The sequence below is a fragment of the Manacus candei genome, unplaced genomic scaffold (assembly GCF_025592945.1).
Source record: "Manacus candei isolate 608988 ecotype Guabito, Panama unplaced genomic scaffold, ASM2559294v1 h1tg000035l, whole genome shotgun sequence".
NCBI lineage: Eukaryota > Metazoa > Chordata > Aves > Passeriformes > Pipridae > Manacus > Manacus candei.
In genome coordinates, this window is record NW_026138083.1 from 6,678,590 (window position 1) to 6,696,956 (window position 18,367).

Below are 18,367 nucleotides of genomic sequence, written 5' to 3' on the forward strand. Positions count from 1 at the left end.
TGGTTTGAGCTTCTCTCACGTTTGCCAGACACAGTGAGGGGAATGTGGAAAACGAGCGAAGGGGTTCCCACGAAACAAGGCCACGGATGTTTCTGAGCTGAGCAACCACTTTTAGCCTCTTCTAACTCCTTCTCTTCAAACTGCAGGTTCTGATTCAACAACTCTGTCGTCTTCTCCCTCCCAAGGCTGAGATCAGCCCCATCAAACAGGTTCTTCTGACTGCCCTTCACGAGGTGCTGGCAGGAAACCTCCTCCTTTTACATCACTTTCTTTCCTTTGGTTTGGAATAGATTTTGGGATAGTTTCTGTCTAGCTGAAAATAACACCAGTGCATGGGCATGAAGGGTATGGATTTCATTGGTATGAAAGTGTGAACTACTGTTTCTGAGGGGTTTCACCTGGAAACATTTTGTGGAGTTGCCTTTGGGACTGAAGGTCTGATGAATGCTGTTCTTAAAAACAAGGGGTTTTTTGGGATATTCTTTTAAGTTACATTTTTTGTTGTGGTTTTCTGACTTCCCCTCCAAGAAGCAATTGTGGTGATTTGGAGTCCTCAGGCTACTGCAAAGTTTAGACGTCTTTTAAAGCTGGCGTCTAAACTCCAGTCCATATGGAAGTTTATACAGCAGAGTTTAGGAAGTACTTGGGCCAAGCATCTTCTCTCCTGGGTTTTTGTCAGGATGTGTTAGTCAACCTCAATTTTTGTTAATTTTCTCTCACCCTGCATTAAAGCAATTACTGTATTTCACTGTGTGGTAAAAAACCTGTCACTTTGCTCCCTCTGCTTTGAAGTTGTGCCTCCAATGTACTCTAAATTGTAACTGCCAGCCTGATAGCTGTGTGCTCATTTCCACCCTGTGCTGCCTTGCCTGCCATGGGTTTGGTGGGGTTGATTTTTTTTTGCTCTTCGTATCAGATTTCAGACATGCTTTGCATGTGACTGATTAAGCTTAATGGATGTAATGTATAACTTTTAAAAATAGCTTTGTTGCATAAATGCACATTATGTATTGAGTTGGTAATGTATTAGAAGAAGAAAAATAACTGAGAAGTTATGACAGTTATTGTTTCCTTATTGAATTCAGAATGTTGTGAAGGCAATTTCCTTGACAGGATCAACTCCAGAGCACTTACTAGTATGCTGATTATTTTTTTCCCCTTAATCTACCTATGAAATACTCTTTACAAGCTTGAAGTTGGAGATAATGACTACTTTATTTGCAAAGATGGCAGAACTTGGTTTTAACGATTTCTTCTCTGTACAGGAATTGTGTGTGGGGGGATAGAACAGCACAGGTTGTGTGACAAGTGAGCCACGATCCATTTTATTGGTTCCAAATGCAAAACCTGTGCTCCTAATTGCACAGGTTTGATTTGTCTTTAAAGTGGGACAAACTTGTGCTGTGCACTTTCAGTATCTGGGGAAATGAAAGGTAAGGCTTGGAAAATTCAGTCGCTTTCTGTTGTCTCCCAAATCCTGTTTTGCAAACGCAGAGGTGATGGAAGCTTGATAAGCTGAGTTGTTTGGTCATGCTTGTGAAGACCCTGGCTTTTTACAAAGAGAGTTTGAAGCTGGGACTTCTTATTAGCAATAAAATAAGACTGGGTAGGTGTTCACTTATGTTTCAGAGCGTTCTGTGGGCAGAAGAGGAGGAGATTTCTTAATACGTGAAGCTCAAGTCTTTGGGTGGGTATTGAGAGTATTGAGAACATCTGAAGGTATTTACAGGAGGCCTGTGAGTGTCAGAAGATGCTAATGGTGGAACTTTACTGATGTGCCTAAATGCTTTAAGTCAATCTTATCAAAATAAGGCCTAGTGGTGTTCTGATTTCCAGTAGTCTCTGTTTTCCATCATTAGGCACTTATATAACTTTGCCAATCTGGCCCAGTCTGTTATAATACTGTTTTACCTCTCCTGGTTGCTGTGGCTTTGTGTGCAAGGAAATGTTTTGAGTAAAGTTAATTAGGGTGGTGACTGAAGTATAGTGTGTGTGGCTGTATTTTAGTTGCTATACGTACTTCAAAATTACTTCACGTTCTTTGAGCCTAAAGCTTTTTACTCTAAGGCAGCCAAACACATCTCCTGTTAAAAATGGTTGGATGTACAAGGTGCAGTTGTTATCTCACTCCTCTTTGTTCTCTCTGCTTTCTTGAGAGAAGATGAAACAAAATGCAGTGACAGGTAAGGATGTCTCACAAAACATGTAGGAGAAATGTAGCTTCCCATTCCATAAATTACTGGTACTCTGCTCACCAGCTGCCTGTTATGATGTTTTATTGATGAATAAAAATGGTATCTGAGGCAATAGAATGCCTTGCATCTTACAATACTGCCAGTTATAAAGATGTCTTCTTGAATAAATTTCACAATTAGAAAGTATTGACAAAAATATTCAATCTTTTTTACATCAAAATAAGCTCAAACATCTGCTGCCAAAGTCAGACAATATCAAGTAATCTTTTAAGAGTATACTTTTATTATACTGACAGATGCATGGCTGCATGACATAGATGTCAATTTAAGTTACTAGTGCCATTAATACTTGACAAAGACATGCTCCCAGAAGAATTTACGTTTTTAAAATGTTGTCAGATGAGTATATGCCAACAAGAAGTACCCAGAGTTATTCAGCTATGTTGTTAACAAAGCTAAAAGTGTGTTATCTCCAGAGACATCACAAAAATTGCTATTCACATCTTCCCTATTCTCTACATTCCACAGAACTGACAGCAGAAAAACTACTTCTGTGCCTGCAAATGTCTGTTTAACTAACCCATACACATATCCTTCTTCACTTTTTGGTTATCAGCACAGAAAGATTTTCAGTTTCATTTGAGGTGAACTTCTTCATCATTTGTTTGCTCTCCACTAAATTTCAAATAACCTCAGTTTTGGGCAAAGAACGCTGTTGTAAAGAGAACAGTGAGGAAAATGTTAATACCTGTGCCAGAGTTTCTGGTCTGCTTATTCAGTCAAAAAAGTGTATGTGTATGATGTAACTCATTAAGAAGGCTGAGATTTACAACCATTTATGTCCAGTTCTTCTTTGTCAAATACACTGGTGTATTCATTATTAAAATTGGTGCACTTTAGTAACTTGAGTTTTCATTGTGGGTATTCCATAATGAGCAACTAAGATTACTTCTTTCCTTCCAGGTTCTTTTTTTTTTCTTTTTTTTTTTTTTCTTTTTCTTTTTCTTTTCTTTTCTTTTCTTTTCTTTTCTTTTCTTTTCTTTTCTTTTCTTTTCTTTTCTTTTCTTTTCTTTTCTTTTCTTTTCTTTTCTTTTCTTTTCTTTTCTTTTCTTTTCTTTTCTTTTCTTTTCTCTTCTCTTCTCTTCTCTTCTCTTCTCTTCTCTTCTCTTCTCTTCTCTTCTCTTCTCTTCTCTTCTCTTCTCTTCTCTTCTCTTCTCTTCTCTTCTCTTCTCTTCTCTTCTCTTCTCTTCTCTTCTCTTCTCTTCTCTTCTCTTCTCTTCTCTTCTCTTCTCTTCTCTTTCTCTTTCTCTTTCTCTTTCTCTTTCTCTTTCTCTTTCTCTTTCTCTTTCTTCTCTTCTTTTTTCCCTTCACTTCCAACAGAATTGTTTTGGAAGGAATTTTGTTTCTTAAAGCAAGAGTTGAGTTCTCTGGGTACAACAGACCAGCGTTCATAGGGTTTCTTTAGTAGTGCTGCCCTGGTGCTGCTAAAAACATAAACATCTAATCCACTGAGGTGTCAAGACATTTGAAATACTGAATTTCTTGTAGAATCTGGTGCCATCAACACCTAGTTAAGGGCTAAATCGTTATACTCAGTAATTAGAGACCGGTTGTTTTTTTTAAAGTGAATATTTTTAGAGTTGATTTTTTCTTAGATAGGACCCTGAACTTTGTAGAAACAATTTTTCTGTGAATGGTTCTAATGTCCCTACTAAAGAGAAACCCAGAACTCCAGGGCTGAAAGCCATGTTACCACTTCTAGATGTATTTCCATTTCCTGTAGTGATGCAGGCTGTAAGGGTGAGATCTGTCTCTCAAAATGCAGCATTCAGGATTCCTTTTGAAGTAGTGGTGACATGCAGCATCTCTGAGGCTGTGACTTTTCTCATCCTGAAGCTACTACTTAAAATTCACCAAATACAGCTTTTTTTTAAATAATTAATTATTATTAATTTTTATTGAAGCCTATGTTACTGGTGCAGCCAAAAGTATTTAAAATTAGGCGAGCTCTCACCTCTGCTGCCTCTTGTGGTCCATGTCCAAATGAGCTGTTTTGGCTGGGGTTTTATCAGTTTGTGTCGTGTTTCAGTCTGGCAAGGCAGTCCATGGTCTGCTGGCTGCCTGACCACTCTGTGCATAGTAAAATAATAGTTCAAGGTTTGTATTGTGAGTGGATTTTCAGAGTTAATGCCCAGGAATCTGTTGTGGACTGCAGTTCATAAGGAGAGAATTTTAGAAAGGTTGGGCAGGTCAGTTTGGAAGGGTGACATAGGCAGTGAAATGAGGTGCAAGAAGGCTTTACCCTACAGTTCTTTGGAGCTCCTCTTGTTTGCTTTCTTTTACTGTTCTTTGCCTTGGTAACTTGGTAGCAATTCAGTCTTCCTGTTTTCCTCTCACTCCAAGTCTCCTGTAACTTCAGAATCTTGTGCAGCTCTGGAATAGGGAAATAAGGGCAAGGGGTTAGTCGGGATGGATTTACAGGCTACAGTCCTAGAATCATGGAATGGTTTGGGTTGGAAAGGACCTTAAAGAACATCTTGTTCCAGCTCTCCTGCCGTGGGCAGGGACACCTTCCACTAGACCAGATTGCTCAGAGTCAACCCACGGTTGAGCCTCTACAGCAGGGGCTGCTTCCAAAGTGTTTTCCAAGGCTGGATTGTTTGGGAGCACTGACGGACAAAACGCAGCTGTGGATAAACACAGAGGGACTGAGAGGAGAGGCCGTGCTTGCTCCAACATGATGTGATGTGATTGCAGCCATGAGGCTGTGCTGACCTCCTGGAGGAGCTCTGGCTGGGACAGTATTCATTAGGTGCTAAGTGACAAGTTACTTCTGTCATGGCAAGGCTTTCCTGAAGATGGAAAGAGAGGTGAGTTTTATTGAACCTTTCAGGGACAGGCTGAAAAATCTGAAAGTTCTTGCTTTTTGAGTGACATGTTTTCTAGAAATGAAATTGTAAATATAATTTGTTCTTTCCTGGAATCATAGGATAATGGTTTGATTTCCTTTCTATTATGCAAGCAGAATTCTTTTAAAAAAGTGCCTATGAATTATTACTGCAATTTCAATAGTTGAGGTAGATTCACTGCAGCCAAAAATCTGTTTGAACTGTTTTTGCTGTTTCTATAGAGAAGTGTGTGGTGCTGACTTACATTATATGTTATTAAGAAGTTTTAGAACATATTGGAAAGATGAACATTGTCAGGAGAACTTAATGAGAGAAACATAATTCTCTGAGAAGCCATTGAATGAGAGTTTGCAGTGGGGATGTTGGCTGAGTATCCCAAGAAACTTTTTTTAGCAGTGGAAACTTTGGTTACAGTGAGGTATAACAGGTTTTAGCTTTGTGTCTCGAGTCTCTGAAACATAATTACAGAAATCCTAGAATTTGACTCCTGCAAGAATTAGAATGGTAATTGTAGGTGTATTCTACAGTGCCAATAAATAAGCTGGAATAGCAGGCTCGTGGCAGTAGATGACACTTCGTTACTTTTATTTTCTTCTGATAAGAGCTGTGCTGATTTCTGACGCAGATAAACACTTGTTACTGCAGGGAAGGTGATGTTACCTGTTGCAGGAGGCCTTTGGAAACTGCTGTGAAAATACAGGGGGCTGTTTTTAATTTGTTTCTTTGTTTAATAGTGAATTTCAGTGAGGGCAAGAACAGGTAAATGCAGGAAGATCGACATTCAGTGGCCTTCTTACAATATGTCTGCACACATTTATCGCTACTACCATTATATCTTTGTCAAAGGCAGTTTATACATGGCAATATTTGTTCCGTGCTAGCACCTTAAAGAGGAGAGCTAAGAGATGTCCATCACATATGGATGATTGTGTTGCTCTTTTTTAAAATTTTCCATTTTGTGCCTGTTGCTCCAAACTTTCTGTATCTCCAAACAGGCATTTCTTTTAAAATGGCCCCAGATTACTGTGTTTCTGAAACAGTTTCCCTCATTTTCCTCCATCTAATATTCCAGAGTATTAGAACCAGACTTGGATCAGAAAAATGCTCAAGAACATCTCTCTAGATCCTGGTCTTGATTCATTCCCTCAGTGAGTGTAGGAACAACTAGTTCTAGGATGGATAACTGACTTGGCTTGCAGTTTACTTGGATTTGATATGGTCAGCTATGCTGGATATGAAACTGCTCATTTATTTCTGTAAAGAACATTGCATTTTGGGTAATAAGGAGGTACTTTTTGAGTCACTGTAAGATAACAGTATTAATGGTATATGTTGCTTTTAAAAATCATGGATCTTGGGTGTAGTACTTTGATGGAAAATCCAGCTTTCTGATGAAGACATTTTTACTGCAGTGTCAGGGAAAGCTGGCTGCAAATGGTAGAGCTGAAATTGGCTGTTGAGTCAAGGGTTTTTGTAGAATATCTGAAAAAGAAATGAAGAAGACAAAGATAACTGTCAGTTTTATGTAAATAAAAGTATTAAGAAAGTGAGGGGGAAAAAAACCCCAACAGCAGGGAATTTGCTGTTTAAGGACTTCTATTTAGGAAGCGGAGGAAAATAACAGATACGATAACATATAGGAAATTACCTAATTTATTCTGTGTGTCTTGCCATCTACCCTTGTCTTGGAGCAGGACATGGTTTGAGGTATCACTTCTCCTTCACTCATCAGGAAGCAATAAGAAATACCTCTGTCCATCCCTTATGCTCTTGCTTTTATACTGTGTTTTATCTACATTCCGAAACAACGAGGATTTGTGTCCCACACATCCAAAAGGGGCAGGTTTAGAAGCTTAGGCTTTCCTTCTGGTTCTGCCTAGGCAGTGAAAAGAGAATGTTTGGCTTGGCTCCAGTTTTGCAAGCTTAATTTGAAGGACCATCTTGTATCACCACACTCTGAAAATTGCTTTCCATAAGTGATTTATCAAGTTCTGGCCTGGGTAGCTGGATGGTTACAGTGCAGAGGCAATTAAGCAAGCTGAGGGAAATCCCAACTTAATTGCCTACAATGGGAAAACACCCTTTTGTATCAGCAGGGCCAGGGTTTCTCATCCTCAAGGGTCCCATGGCATAGAAAACAAGGAGAGCTAATCAAAAGTTCCATCAAAGTCTATTGAAATTTCTCTACAATAATTTTTTTTTTAGTTCGTTTGGTGATCACAAAGGGATATGGTTTATAGAGTTATAAATGCAAGGTTATAATGTTATTCAATGCATTAGCTTTAGTAGTTGTATTATTGTTTTATTTATTTATTACACTCAAAGATTTTGCAGAGGTAAAGACTGCAATTGCAATTTACATAAATGATTGGTTTTGCATTAAATGTTTTTGGGTAAGTGAAGAGTAGTGAAGTTACTGAAACAATGGAAAATCTCATGTGAAACATCTTCTGGTTTGGTTTTATCTATATTTTGGAAGTTCAATGCTAATGATTCTCCTTTTGTTTTTCTTGCAGCTAATTCCAGCCTTCTTGGAGGTGGAGGAGGTGAGTCTTTGCTTAATGCTGAATTCACTTTTAAATAACTGTGAAATATGTGCTGGACCGGTGTAGTGATTAGTTGGTTATGAAATAATAGGTGATAAGTTCAAAAGTTGAAAATGTAAAATTATTAGATGGGAAAACTCACCAGAGTTGATAATCTTTCATATCATCAGGAGGCAAGGTTTGTGGCTGTTGCTGAATTTGGTTTCACCTCTGGATTAGAGTGGGGGCTGACCTGTATGTGAGGCTGAGTGAAACAGAAAGGAACTGAACTGCCTTATGTTGTGTTTTTAAGTACCTAAGATTTTTAAATTTACCCCAGGGGAACCTCAAATATATGTTAAATAAACAATGTTAAAAAAAATTATTAAACACAGTAAAAATAATTTTAGTAAATGAATGAGGCTTTGTCTTTGTGCTTTAAAAAATAATAAATTATGTTTTCAACTTGGTTGTTTACCTCATTCAGTTTGCCAGAATACTCAAATAGATTTCAATACAAATCTTTGGTGCAGGTAAGAGATACTACCAACATGTCTACTAGTAAGGCAGGGATGCTCCATCACATAGAGAGTGTATTGTTTCCAAATACATGGATGCTGGGTTTTTTTTTAGTAGATCGATGCTACTTTGCTTTTTGTAATCCTGTAGTACCATGGCCATAAAAGCTTACGTGAGTGTTAACAATTCAGGAAAGAAAAACCCACGTGGAGCTTGATCTCAGTTTTCTGTGACTTCCCCTGCCTCCCAGAGGGAAGCAAAAGTGCTCAGTTCTGGAAATTTCACAGCGCAGGAGCGGTACAGGCAGCGACTAATCTTCCTTCCTGGCGGGAGTTAAAAGGACTGGATGATCAGAGCTTACATATGTAAGGGTAAAGGAAAAGGCTCTGTAAAAAGACAGGAGATCTCTGTTGCTTGGGAGGCTGCAGGATAAGTTGTCAAAGCTTTTGTTTTATCTGAACAGGCAGCCCTTATTTTGGACCGTGAAAAGGTGCTTCAGAACTGCACCCTTAATGAAACCAGCTAAATAAAACCCTTCATGTTCCTCAGCTGTGTGTCTGGACATTAACGTACAGGGCAGCCTTACCTGTTAATCCTGTTGGATTAATCTGTTTCTTTTGATTTGAGTTAGTTGTTTGCAGTGTACCAAATTTTTCTTTGTTTAAAAGATAATCCTTTCGGAGGTAATCCTTCCCTAGCTGTTCCTGTTTCTGCAGAGCTGTTCCTGTACCTCCTCTCCAGCACTTGCTCCCAGCTGGTAACATCGAAAAAAAAATTATATATCAATGCAAATGTTCAAATTCCAATCAGGTTCCCAGAGCACTGCTGCTGAAAGGATTTGGCTATTAACTTTCCATGGTATTTATTCAGCTGGACCGTACTTCAGAAGTTGATATCTGCTCAGCGTGGCACTTGATAATGTGGCTCTCCCTCTGCAGCAGTTGGGATGAACCTGTGCTGTAGGTCAAGTTGGGATTTTCCCCGTATTTTATGTGTTGAAAGGAATATATTGGCAATTGAAACTCCTGCCATCCCCCTCCTGCCATGGACTCTTTGGTCTCCCACCCCTCAGGGCGGGCTGAGCTGGTGGCAGCCCAGGAGGCTGGTTCTGCTTCTCTTCTCTGCTTCTCCATCCTTCCTCCTTCCCCGACATCCTTTGGGGCTTTTAGCACCCTTTTTAACACAAGTGCCCTCAGGACCTTTGGGAAGCTGCTGTGGCAGGCTGGGTTTGGGCGGGGGTGGGTCCCTCAGGGAACCGGCTGTGCCGGGCTGGCAGCGGCCACAGGGGGATCTGCTGCAGCCTCTGTGCCCAGAACCCCAATCCCCCGCCCTTTAATCTCCAGTGGAAGGATAGCAACGTACCCCCTTGCTTGTGACACAGGTAGAATATCAAATGTGACAGTTTTATGTCTTAGAGTGTGACTGCTGATGTCTGAGGGGCTGTGTTGGCGCTCCGGAGGTGCTGCGAGCTGCCCTTGGGTAGGGCGGCCGACAGGTCCTCAGGGAACGCTCACTTGAGTTTTCCAAGTTTTCTGAAGAAAACCTCTGAGAATTTTGTAGCCAAAATACTCCAGATTTTGGCTACACCACGTGGCAGGCACCACGGGGTGCATGTTCCAGAGAAGGGGAGGGTGTGTGGGGTCTGCAGGCTGGAGCTTGCCAAGGGGGGACACAAAATGGAGGCAGCCCTGGCCACCCACCCGCCTTCCACAGGTGGATGGAGCCCCGAGACTCTGGCTCTTGGAAAAATACTGGCCACAGGAATTTCTCTGTACAAGGGATTTTTTTCATTCCCAGCTGGGTGGTTGTGGATTTTAAATGCTGGATGTATTTTTTCCTTTATCCAGAAGGAAGAGGTGGCAGCACTCTGCATGAAGTATTGATAGTGAATTATTAAAACTTTATTATATACGTAAACACCAAAGCCTTCTTTTGATTGCAGATGCTGAATATTTATGATAATGCATAATACCAGTGTAGTTTCTCCAATAATGGGATTCAGATCTCTTCAGTAATGCTCGTTAATTTAATCTCTCTGTCACTGCTGGGGGTATGAATACATATCTTAGATTTACAGAAAAAGAAAACTGGAAATTTCTGCTTGTCCAAGCCTGTGCAACAGGTGTTGTGATTTTGAGCTGCTTCTGAGCTGTTCTATATTTGAAATCTTTTCAGAACTGAACATAAATCAGTTGGAAATAGTTATTTGCACACCCTGGTCTAAGTTTGTGTGTGTTAAAACCATCTACTGGAAAAGATCTGTCACTGAACAACATTGTGGGTAAACATCTTGCACTCGGATCTAAGTTCAGGGGCTGGTGGTTTTGGGCTTATCATCCCCGTGTCACCTCAGGGCCACATTGATTTCCCAGAGCCAGAGTAATGGTTTGTTCTTGCATTCTCCATTTAAATGCTGTCTGTTCATGTTCATGACCATTTGGAATGAAGAGATAAAAGCACAAAAGATACCAGAAACAATTTTTCACAGAACTGTTTAATCATAAAATCGAGAAACTCACAGTAGAGTCTTTAGTTAAATATAGATGTTGAAGGTTTCTTTCTGCTTTTCAAATAACTCTGAAGTTTCCAGGATTTCATTATGAGTTTGGTGAGTGAGCCTTTTTTCTTTTTCATTCTTTACTGGTTTTAATAATTGATTTTTAATTAGGAGGCATATTTCACTTTCAGGTCTAGATTTATCACATATTCAGCATTTCACTGCTAATAACTTTCATGGAGCGTTATGACTTATTTGTGCATCATGTTATTTGTCCCATTATGTTCAACAGTGCAGAGGTGAAAATTATAAAGAAAATAACCTGCATTTGGAGGGAGTGAGGAAAACCACTTGGTATTTTGAGGAAAAGCAACCCCTTTTAAAAAATGTGTCATGAAGTTCTGACTCGAGAAATTGAAATGCCCTATTTTGCATGGCAATCTTTTTTCCTTACATTCTTTTGCAGTTTTGTCAAGGTATGAAAGCATGTGATTTTATGCACTTTGTTAAAGCAAAGTGAACAAGAGCTGTGATTTCTCCTCCCTTATGTTGAGGGAAGTCTGGGTTTTTTTTAGGATTTTATATCCCACCATCCCCACCTCATTTATGATATTTTCCTTGTGGTTCATTTTTTACTTGATTTGCTGACTGTAATCAAGGTCTTGTTGCATGCTGATTTCTGGATTGGCATGATTTCTTTGACCTTATATTGAGGGTATTTTTAATTTTGGATTTTTTTCCCCCTCATGAGATTTTTGTTGCCTATGCTGGAATTGGGGAAGGCGACACCATCTTTTAGTGTGTCCTGTTACGAGTGTAGTTTTTTTCCACTCTGTACTTGAAACTGGTGATTTTGTCTTTACAAACTCAAAGAGAAGATAGGTTATATTTCTTGGGAGCGTTGTTTGGACCCAGTTTAAGTTGGTTGCCCCAAAAGATCTGTCTGTTTTTCTCTTTGTCTCTTTTTTTTTGGCCAGTGTAACTGTTTTTTCTAGAGCTTTTGCTGGCATGTAAAGAAATGTAATTCCTATATAGCCAGAAGTATGTTATCATATCTTAAAAGTAGACCAGACCTACCTCTGCACTCTGCCAAGATATGGTTTGTAGGCAAGGTTTTAAGTAGCTCTCACTTGTGTTTGTGGTCACAGCAGGGAACTGGGTTTCTCCGCACATTATTCTGTAGACTCCATTTTGAAATTGGGATTTGCTGCCTTTATATCTGTGTTACTTTATAATAGCAGCAAAAAAAGTGTTCTCTCCCAGTAGAAAGAAATTTCCACAGACTCACTTCTATCCTGGAGTTGTTTCCCTTCAAAGGTGGGACAAGCACAACCACCCTGGCTGTGCTAATGCTGCAGAAATAGAGGGGAGCTGCCGGGGAGGTGCTGCTGCAAAGTCACTGCTGCTTGCAGCCACCCTCTCTATTTGTCAATTAATTGCAGGCTAATGAGCTCAAAAAGCAGGTGATTATCCAGCCAGTCGTGTCAGGAAGGAACAGCTGACACAAATATATTGACATCCCTCCCCTTGGGATAAAGTTTTTATGCTCGCAGATGTGCCTTAGGTACTGGACTTACCATGTCCAACCACCTTGTGGTAGTCACATCTCTAGGGAAAAAAGCAAGGAAGTTTTGCACTGTCTGAATAGTAACTTGACATCAATTTACCTGGTGAATGAATATTCGTGACACTGAGAAGTGGGAGTTGTACAAGAGAAAATTGGAGGCAGGAAGGAGACGAGTTGCAGATCACCCTGTAGCAATGTTTGCTGGAAAACACTTTCAGTACCAGCCCAGCCCTGCACTAGCCCATTCAAAATGTATAACAGGAAGAAGACAAGCCTGTTTTATCCTGAACCAGGATGAGATGCTCCCTGTTTTGGATTTCACAGGGCTTGGGTTTGATATTTACATAATTTAAATGCAAGTGAAGTAAGGGTTTAAATCCAAAGTTCAAATTTGAGCATGATGTGCCCATAACATGAAACACATCCCTCGAGAAGGAGAAGAAAGAGTTTGGGAAAGGAGCACTGACAGGATTCTTTCATCAAGAAAATAAGCATTATTATTTTGTATTATTTTATTTATGCCAGTCTGTTGGCATGTTCTTGTATCCTGTCAAGTGTATTTGTCAGATTGGGGTGTGCTCACAACAAATGGCTCCACGGAACAAATGTGCTTCATCTGGGATTGCAACCACCTTCACAAGCTTTGGGTTGCTTTGTACAGAGCACCCTCATATCTTAGGTATTTACATAATAGCTCTGGAGGTACAAAGATTTTCCAAGCAAATAATGATCATGGCAAGAACTGATAATTTAAGGCAAATGGCCATTTGCCTTTGTTGCTAATTAATCCCTTTCTGCTGGAAGATTGCTGCTGCAATTCTGTAGGGTTGTTAAAGTGTTTTATCTCCTTTTACTATTTGCATGCTATTCTTTTTCATCTCTGTAAATAGAGTGGGTTTGAGAGGGCTGAATCCACAAGTTCCCCCACTGTGACAGCGCATCAGCCAATTAAAATGTTAGTATTTATGTATTTTTTTTCTGTACAGCTCTAATATTAGTTCCATTGGTAGCTCTGTAGCTCAGGGTAGACTGTAACCCTTTCCAGGTGTTTGGTTCAGCCCAAAATCTTGTTATTCATGAGCTTTTTGTTGTATCAGATCAAAGTAAAAAGATTGCTCTGTAATTTAACATCTTTTATAGAATTTATTCAAGCTTTCTGTGCAAGCAAAGTCTTTCTTTACAGGTCAGTTGTTCTTGAAATGTTTTTTCTTTCTTTCTTCAATCTATGTTTGCTTTTGCCTTCTGTTATTGCAGGGGAATTTTAGTTCAGCTTTAATTAAAAGTAGTGGGTTTTCTCATTTTGTAGTGCTTCTAGAGATATAATGATGAAAGCTCTATAAATAAATAAGCATAGTTTATTTCCAAGGACCCTTAACAAAAACTGCCATGACTGTATTTAAAATGTGTGCTCTACTCTAGTTTCTTTTTTTATTTCTGTTAAAATTGGCCCATATTTTGCTCTTTGGCTATATAAGGTGCCAACTTCCTTTCTCCAGTCTTTTTATACATTCTTATAGGTAATAATCATAAACAGGAAGTCTCTGGATTGATTGTGAGTATTTCTTAGTTGTTGCCTAATTGTATCCTGTTAATTACACTTTCCCAGCAGTTACTTTAAAAATAAATAAATTATGTTTTGCTATTTACAGGAACTGATACAAGATATGTGATCAGTTTGGGTTTTTTTTGGTAAATACCTGTTCAGTCTGTAATTCTTTAAAGTGGTGCTCCTGTTCCAGCCAGTGATACAGGAACATGACTGTTTTGATCAGGAAAATAATCTGAAATTTAGACTGTCCAGGCAAACTTATTCACTGCTGCTATCAGCCTTTTAACATTGCTGCTGTGTTGACTTAATTAGGCATTAGAAAGTGATGTTTTATTTTTCACTCATCAGTTACTGAGTGCTGAGTCCACAACACCCTGAGCTCCCACTTAAATGTGAGGTCTTTTTCTGCCTCAGACAGACCATGGCACTGACTCTCCTTGTTTTGTTTAATTTTGTTATGAGGAATTTACAGTGTTATGTACCCACAACTAAAACATGAACATACACACTTTCTGCTGTCTACCTACAGATGACTTTCATATTTATGCATTTTACATCTATATATATTTGTGACTGGATCTTGCAGTCTTTTCAGAAAGTCAGTCTTAGTTGTGTGTGTGTACAGATAAATGCATAAAATGTGGCATTGATTTTCTTACATTGGGAAAGACTTTTTTTAGTTTGTGGTCGTGGTGCTCTTAATAACAACCCAAGGTAAAAAGGCAGTTGGTTATGCAAGGAATGCATTTCTTTCTTGTTTCCTTTTGGTTTCATGTTGTAGGACAGAGCTGCAAATCGTGGTGGGAGATGACAACCCTTCCCTAATGGGTTGATATTCACAGTCTGTTATGGGAATTGGACGTGTGCTCTAAAAATGTTAAACACTTTTTCCACATGTAGGCAAATGTGTATGTCTCACATGTGTCTTGCATGCAGAAAACACACATTTTTCATTGACCTGCTCAAGCATGTGAAGATACTTCTGTTGAGGCTCTCCACCTGTAGCTGAAGGTGAAGGGCACAGCTCCCAGGGGAAAACAGTCTGGCAGTGCAGGAAGTGACACACATGGCTCTGTGCTACACTGAGAATAGAGTAAGTCAGACATTTTATATGTATATATTTATGTGTGTGTGTGTGTGCCAGTCTACAGAAGACAGTTTTTAAAATTAAGCATTTGGTTGGTTTCCTTAAAGAAAAGTCTGGAAATTGGGACACCTGTCAAAGTGGTTTCAGTTTCCTGCCCAACAATCCCGACAGTGCCTCTTTTCTGAGGGAAGAATGAAGAGAGCACTGCAGGAAAGACATGTTTTGTTAGGCTCAAACAGGGGGTGGTGATGGTTTTTAAAGCTGTTATTCAGATTTAAGAGCTACTGCTATTTTCCTGGTCCTGAGGAGAACCAGGAAAGGAGGTCCTGTAGGAGGAAAATGCCAAATGTAATTTAAAACATTTAAAATTGTTTTAATTGATTTTACAGAGGGTATTAAAATAAAAAGAAGAAATGAAATAAAGGAGTGGTGGAGGTACTTGACTTGTAGACATAGAGGCACTTTTGAATATCAACCTGTTTACTGAAGCTTTCATGCTGGTCTGCCTAAAAACAAAACAAAGACCTTAATCAGTGGAGGGTTCCTTAAAAGTATCTCTGGGCCCCAAGTTCATTAATTTCCACATCAGATGTGTATACAGGTGTGAGCAGCAAGGCATGGGAAAATGGCACCAACTGTTTGCTGATTCTTACTGGTTATTCCTTTAAAATGTGCACATGTCCAATAAAATGAGAATATGGACATTGCATATCACTCACAGCTCCCCCGAGGAGGGGGAAGATCCCTGCACCACTGTCTGCTGATGGACTGACCCCAGAGGGCAGGCACTGGAGATTGCCATAGTCCTTAATTCCCCGCCTCCTGTAATGGAAAGAATTTGCAATAGTTTCTTCCTTCTGTTTCTAATGAAAGTAATTACTTCTTAGTCACTACATTTTCCAAGAAAATCTTGAATAAAACCCAGGATTAAGCTGTAGAGGCAAGCAAAGCCCAAGTATCGAAATTACAGATATTACAGAAAGAGTTTACAACTCTCTTCTTGCTGCACAGAATGAAGGAGTATGAAATCAGGTCTGCATTCACCTCTCACCTCCTATTTCAGATTTTCTGCTCTTTCCACAGAGCTTCACTACTCATTTACGAGTCGCTCTTTGCTCATCACATCTTTCCAAAGTTCTTTTTTCCTGTGCAAAACGCTTACAGATTATAACATGCAGCTTTTCAAAAGCCAAGAAAATCTGCAGCAGAGTAGGTGGCAAGATGGGTGAGTCTTGGAAAGATCTGTCCTCCTTAGTTTCCCATGTGCATGTCTTCATGCAGCTGTAGGAACTCTGTTTCAGTGTAATGTCGGATGAGCTTTTGGCATTACACAGAAAATGAAATGTGATGATTGCTAATGAAGGATTAAAACTCTTACACAGGTAGAACTGCTTTTTAAGAGACACCAGTGGAAAACCTGCATTCACAAGTCTGCCTTGGCAGTTGCTCATCTTTTTGAGTTGATAATGTTGGAGGGTAATGCAGCTTCTGGTTTTCATTCTAATGACACATAGCAGACTGCAAATAAAAAACCTCCCCACCCTTTTTAGGGTATCAAATTTAGACTAAATGACTTTGTACCTGCAATTTAGGCTTGATTTTTAAAAGCAGTTGCAGTGGGGGACCTGTAACCTGAGATGTGAAGTGACCAGGGCTAGGAACTGCTGCTGATGGTGCTGATATGAAAGAAAACACACGATGAACTTCATCCATATGAGCATTATTACCCCAGAATCTAAATGCTCCACACACCTAATTGCTCTGTGAACACAGAAGTAATGTTCCCTCCATTTTCCAGTTGGGAAAATGAGGCAAGGAAACACTGTGTTTTGCAAAAGGTCCAAGGAAAAGAGCAGAAATCAGTTCTCTGGAGGCAAAGCAAAACTTGCTGGGGTTTCATAACTCCTCAATCAGTTTTGCAAATAGGAATTTTAATCCCTATTTGGAAGGAAGAGGAATTTTAGTTTTTGTACCAGTGTCATGGGTAGAAACAGGATGATATTTGGAAAAAGAGAAAGCGTGCTCTACTGAGAGCAACTTTCTGACAATTAGACCTTAATTGGTGATACAGCACATTCTCTAAGGGAATGGCAGGACTACCAACTGGAAATTAGATACTGCTGGATAACCACTTTTACACTAATGGGGATTCAATTAGAATATAGGAAAAAATGTGATGTATTTGAGGCTACCACCATTAATAATTCTAAATACACAGCAATTCACTGTTCTCACTTGGCCTTTTCTTCATTCAGTTAGAGAAAGGCTGTTTACTTCTAATTTGAATTTGTATGGTATTAATAACAAAGTGTTTCAAAATCTTTGATGACATAAAGAGAGTCTTCTGGATTAAGAAAATATCTAATTTTATTATCAATCAAATCTAGTCTCTTATAAAAGCGGAAGAATTTCAATGATTCTCCCATTAAAAACACTACCTTATGATTATGTGTAGAATAGTTGGGGTTTTTTTCTTTTCAAAGTCATCTAATTTACATATTTTTCCTTGTTCTTATGTAAATGTCTTGTAATGTGTGGGGTTTATAATTCAACTTTCTTTTCGAGCTAATTTTCTTTTTAAAATTCAAAATGATAGTTTTGCCATTTGGACTGACAGATCTGTAGTGTTGTAGTTTTGGCTACATATACAGTAGCAAAGAACAAAATATTTTTTGTCACACTTCTGTTACAGTTCAGTCTGTTCCTTTTACATTATCAGCTTGTTTCTCTGGGCTTCACAGAGGCATCTGTTTTAATTTTTATTGGGCAGGGCTGCAACTTAACAAACTCATGTGAGCTTCACAAATCATTCACAAATGGGGATGATTAAATCAATTATGTCTCGACTGAGTGATCTGTGAGTGTATTATACACACACAATGTTAAAAGAATGTTATTAAGGTGCAAACCCAAGCACTTAAAGTTAGGAAGTGCCAAAATTAAAGTTGCCTGGGGGTTCACAGTCTGTATGCACGTATGGATGGATATGATAGTTCCTCTAACTGTACATCCAGCTGGAACCTCATCTCTCTCATCCTCCTCTCTCAAAGTAACACCCAGGTTTGCTGATATGCAAACTGGTATTTGTTCTGGTACTAATCAGTTTGGTGTATGATTTCATAAGTATGTTAAAGATTTCATAGGTAATCTATTTGTCTTTCCCAAAACAATGACATTATCTTCACTAAAAGAATAAGAATGAAGATTAAGGTCAGACTTGTAATTTTAAGGCCCAGGCTGTGCAACAAGGGGCTGAGTTCTTTAAAGAAATGAAAATCCTTATGTTTCTAAAAGCAGGTCTGATAATTCCAAGTGATTCTGCAAACCAGAACTTGTCTATCAGCTCAGGATGTAATACAACATTATCACTCATTTCAGACTGAAATGCATCCTGAGATTCCCACCTTCTTCTCTACTTGTTCCCGGTGCCACCACCTGCATTTCATAATTTACTGCTCCCTTATTCTCATCCATTCTGAAATCTGCTGGCCTAAATTTATATATTAAAGAGGGATTGGT

The 18,367-nt window shown here is 39.1% G+C and overlaps 1 protein-coding gene and 1 long non-coding RNA gene across 6 annotated transcripts in view; one reads left to right on the forward strand and one right to left on the reverse strand.

Annotated features, from left to right (window-relative positions):
* The window catches only part of MACROD2 (mono-ADP ribosylhydrolase 2), an 840,112-nt gene that overhangs the window by 167,101 nt on the left and 654,644 nt on the right, over window positions 1-18,367 (forward strand). For all 3 annotated transcript variants that reach the window (XM_051792687.1, XM_051792686.1, XM_051792688.1), the window contains exon 4: window positions 7,621-7,650. In XM_051792687.1, the coding sequence (XP_051648647.1) occupies window positions 7,621-7,650 (30 nt within the window). The remainder of the gene's footprint in view (window positions 1-7,620; window positions 7,651-18,367) is intronic.
* LOC127473287 (uncharacterized) lies at window positions 5,152-11,404 on the reverse strand. 3 transcript variants are annotated; one of them, XR_007905354.1, is made up of 4 exons: window positions 8,735-11,404; window positions 7,793-7,894; window positions 6,753-6,980; window positions 5,152-6,586 (listed from the first exon to the last, which is right to left on the reverse strand). It is a non-coding gene; the product is annotated as an uncharacterized LOC127473287 (long non-coding RNA). The 3 variants fall into 3 exon arrangements; XR_007905355.1 differs by lacking the exon at window positions 5,152-6,586 and having other exon boundaries at window positions 6,638-6,976; XR_007905353.1 differs by lacking the exon at window positions 5,152-6,586 and having other exon boundaries at window positions 6,638-6,980.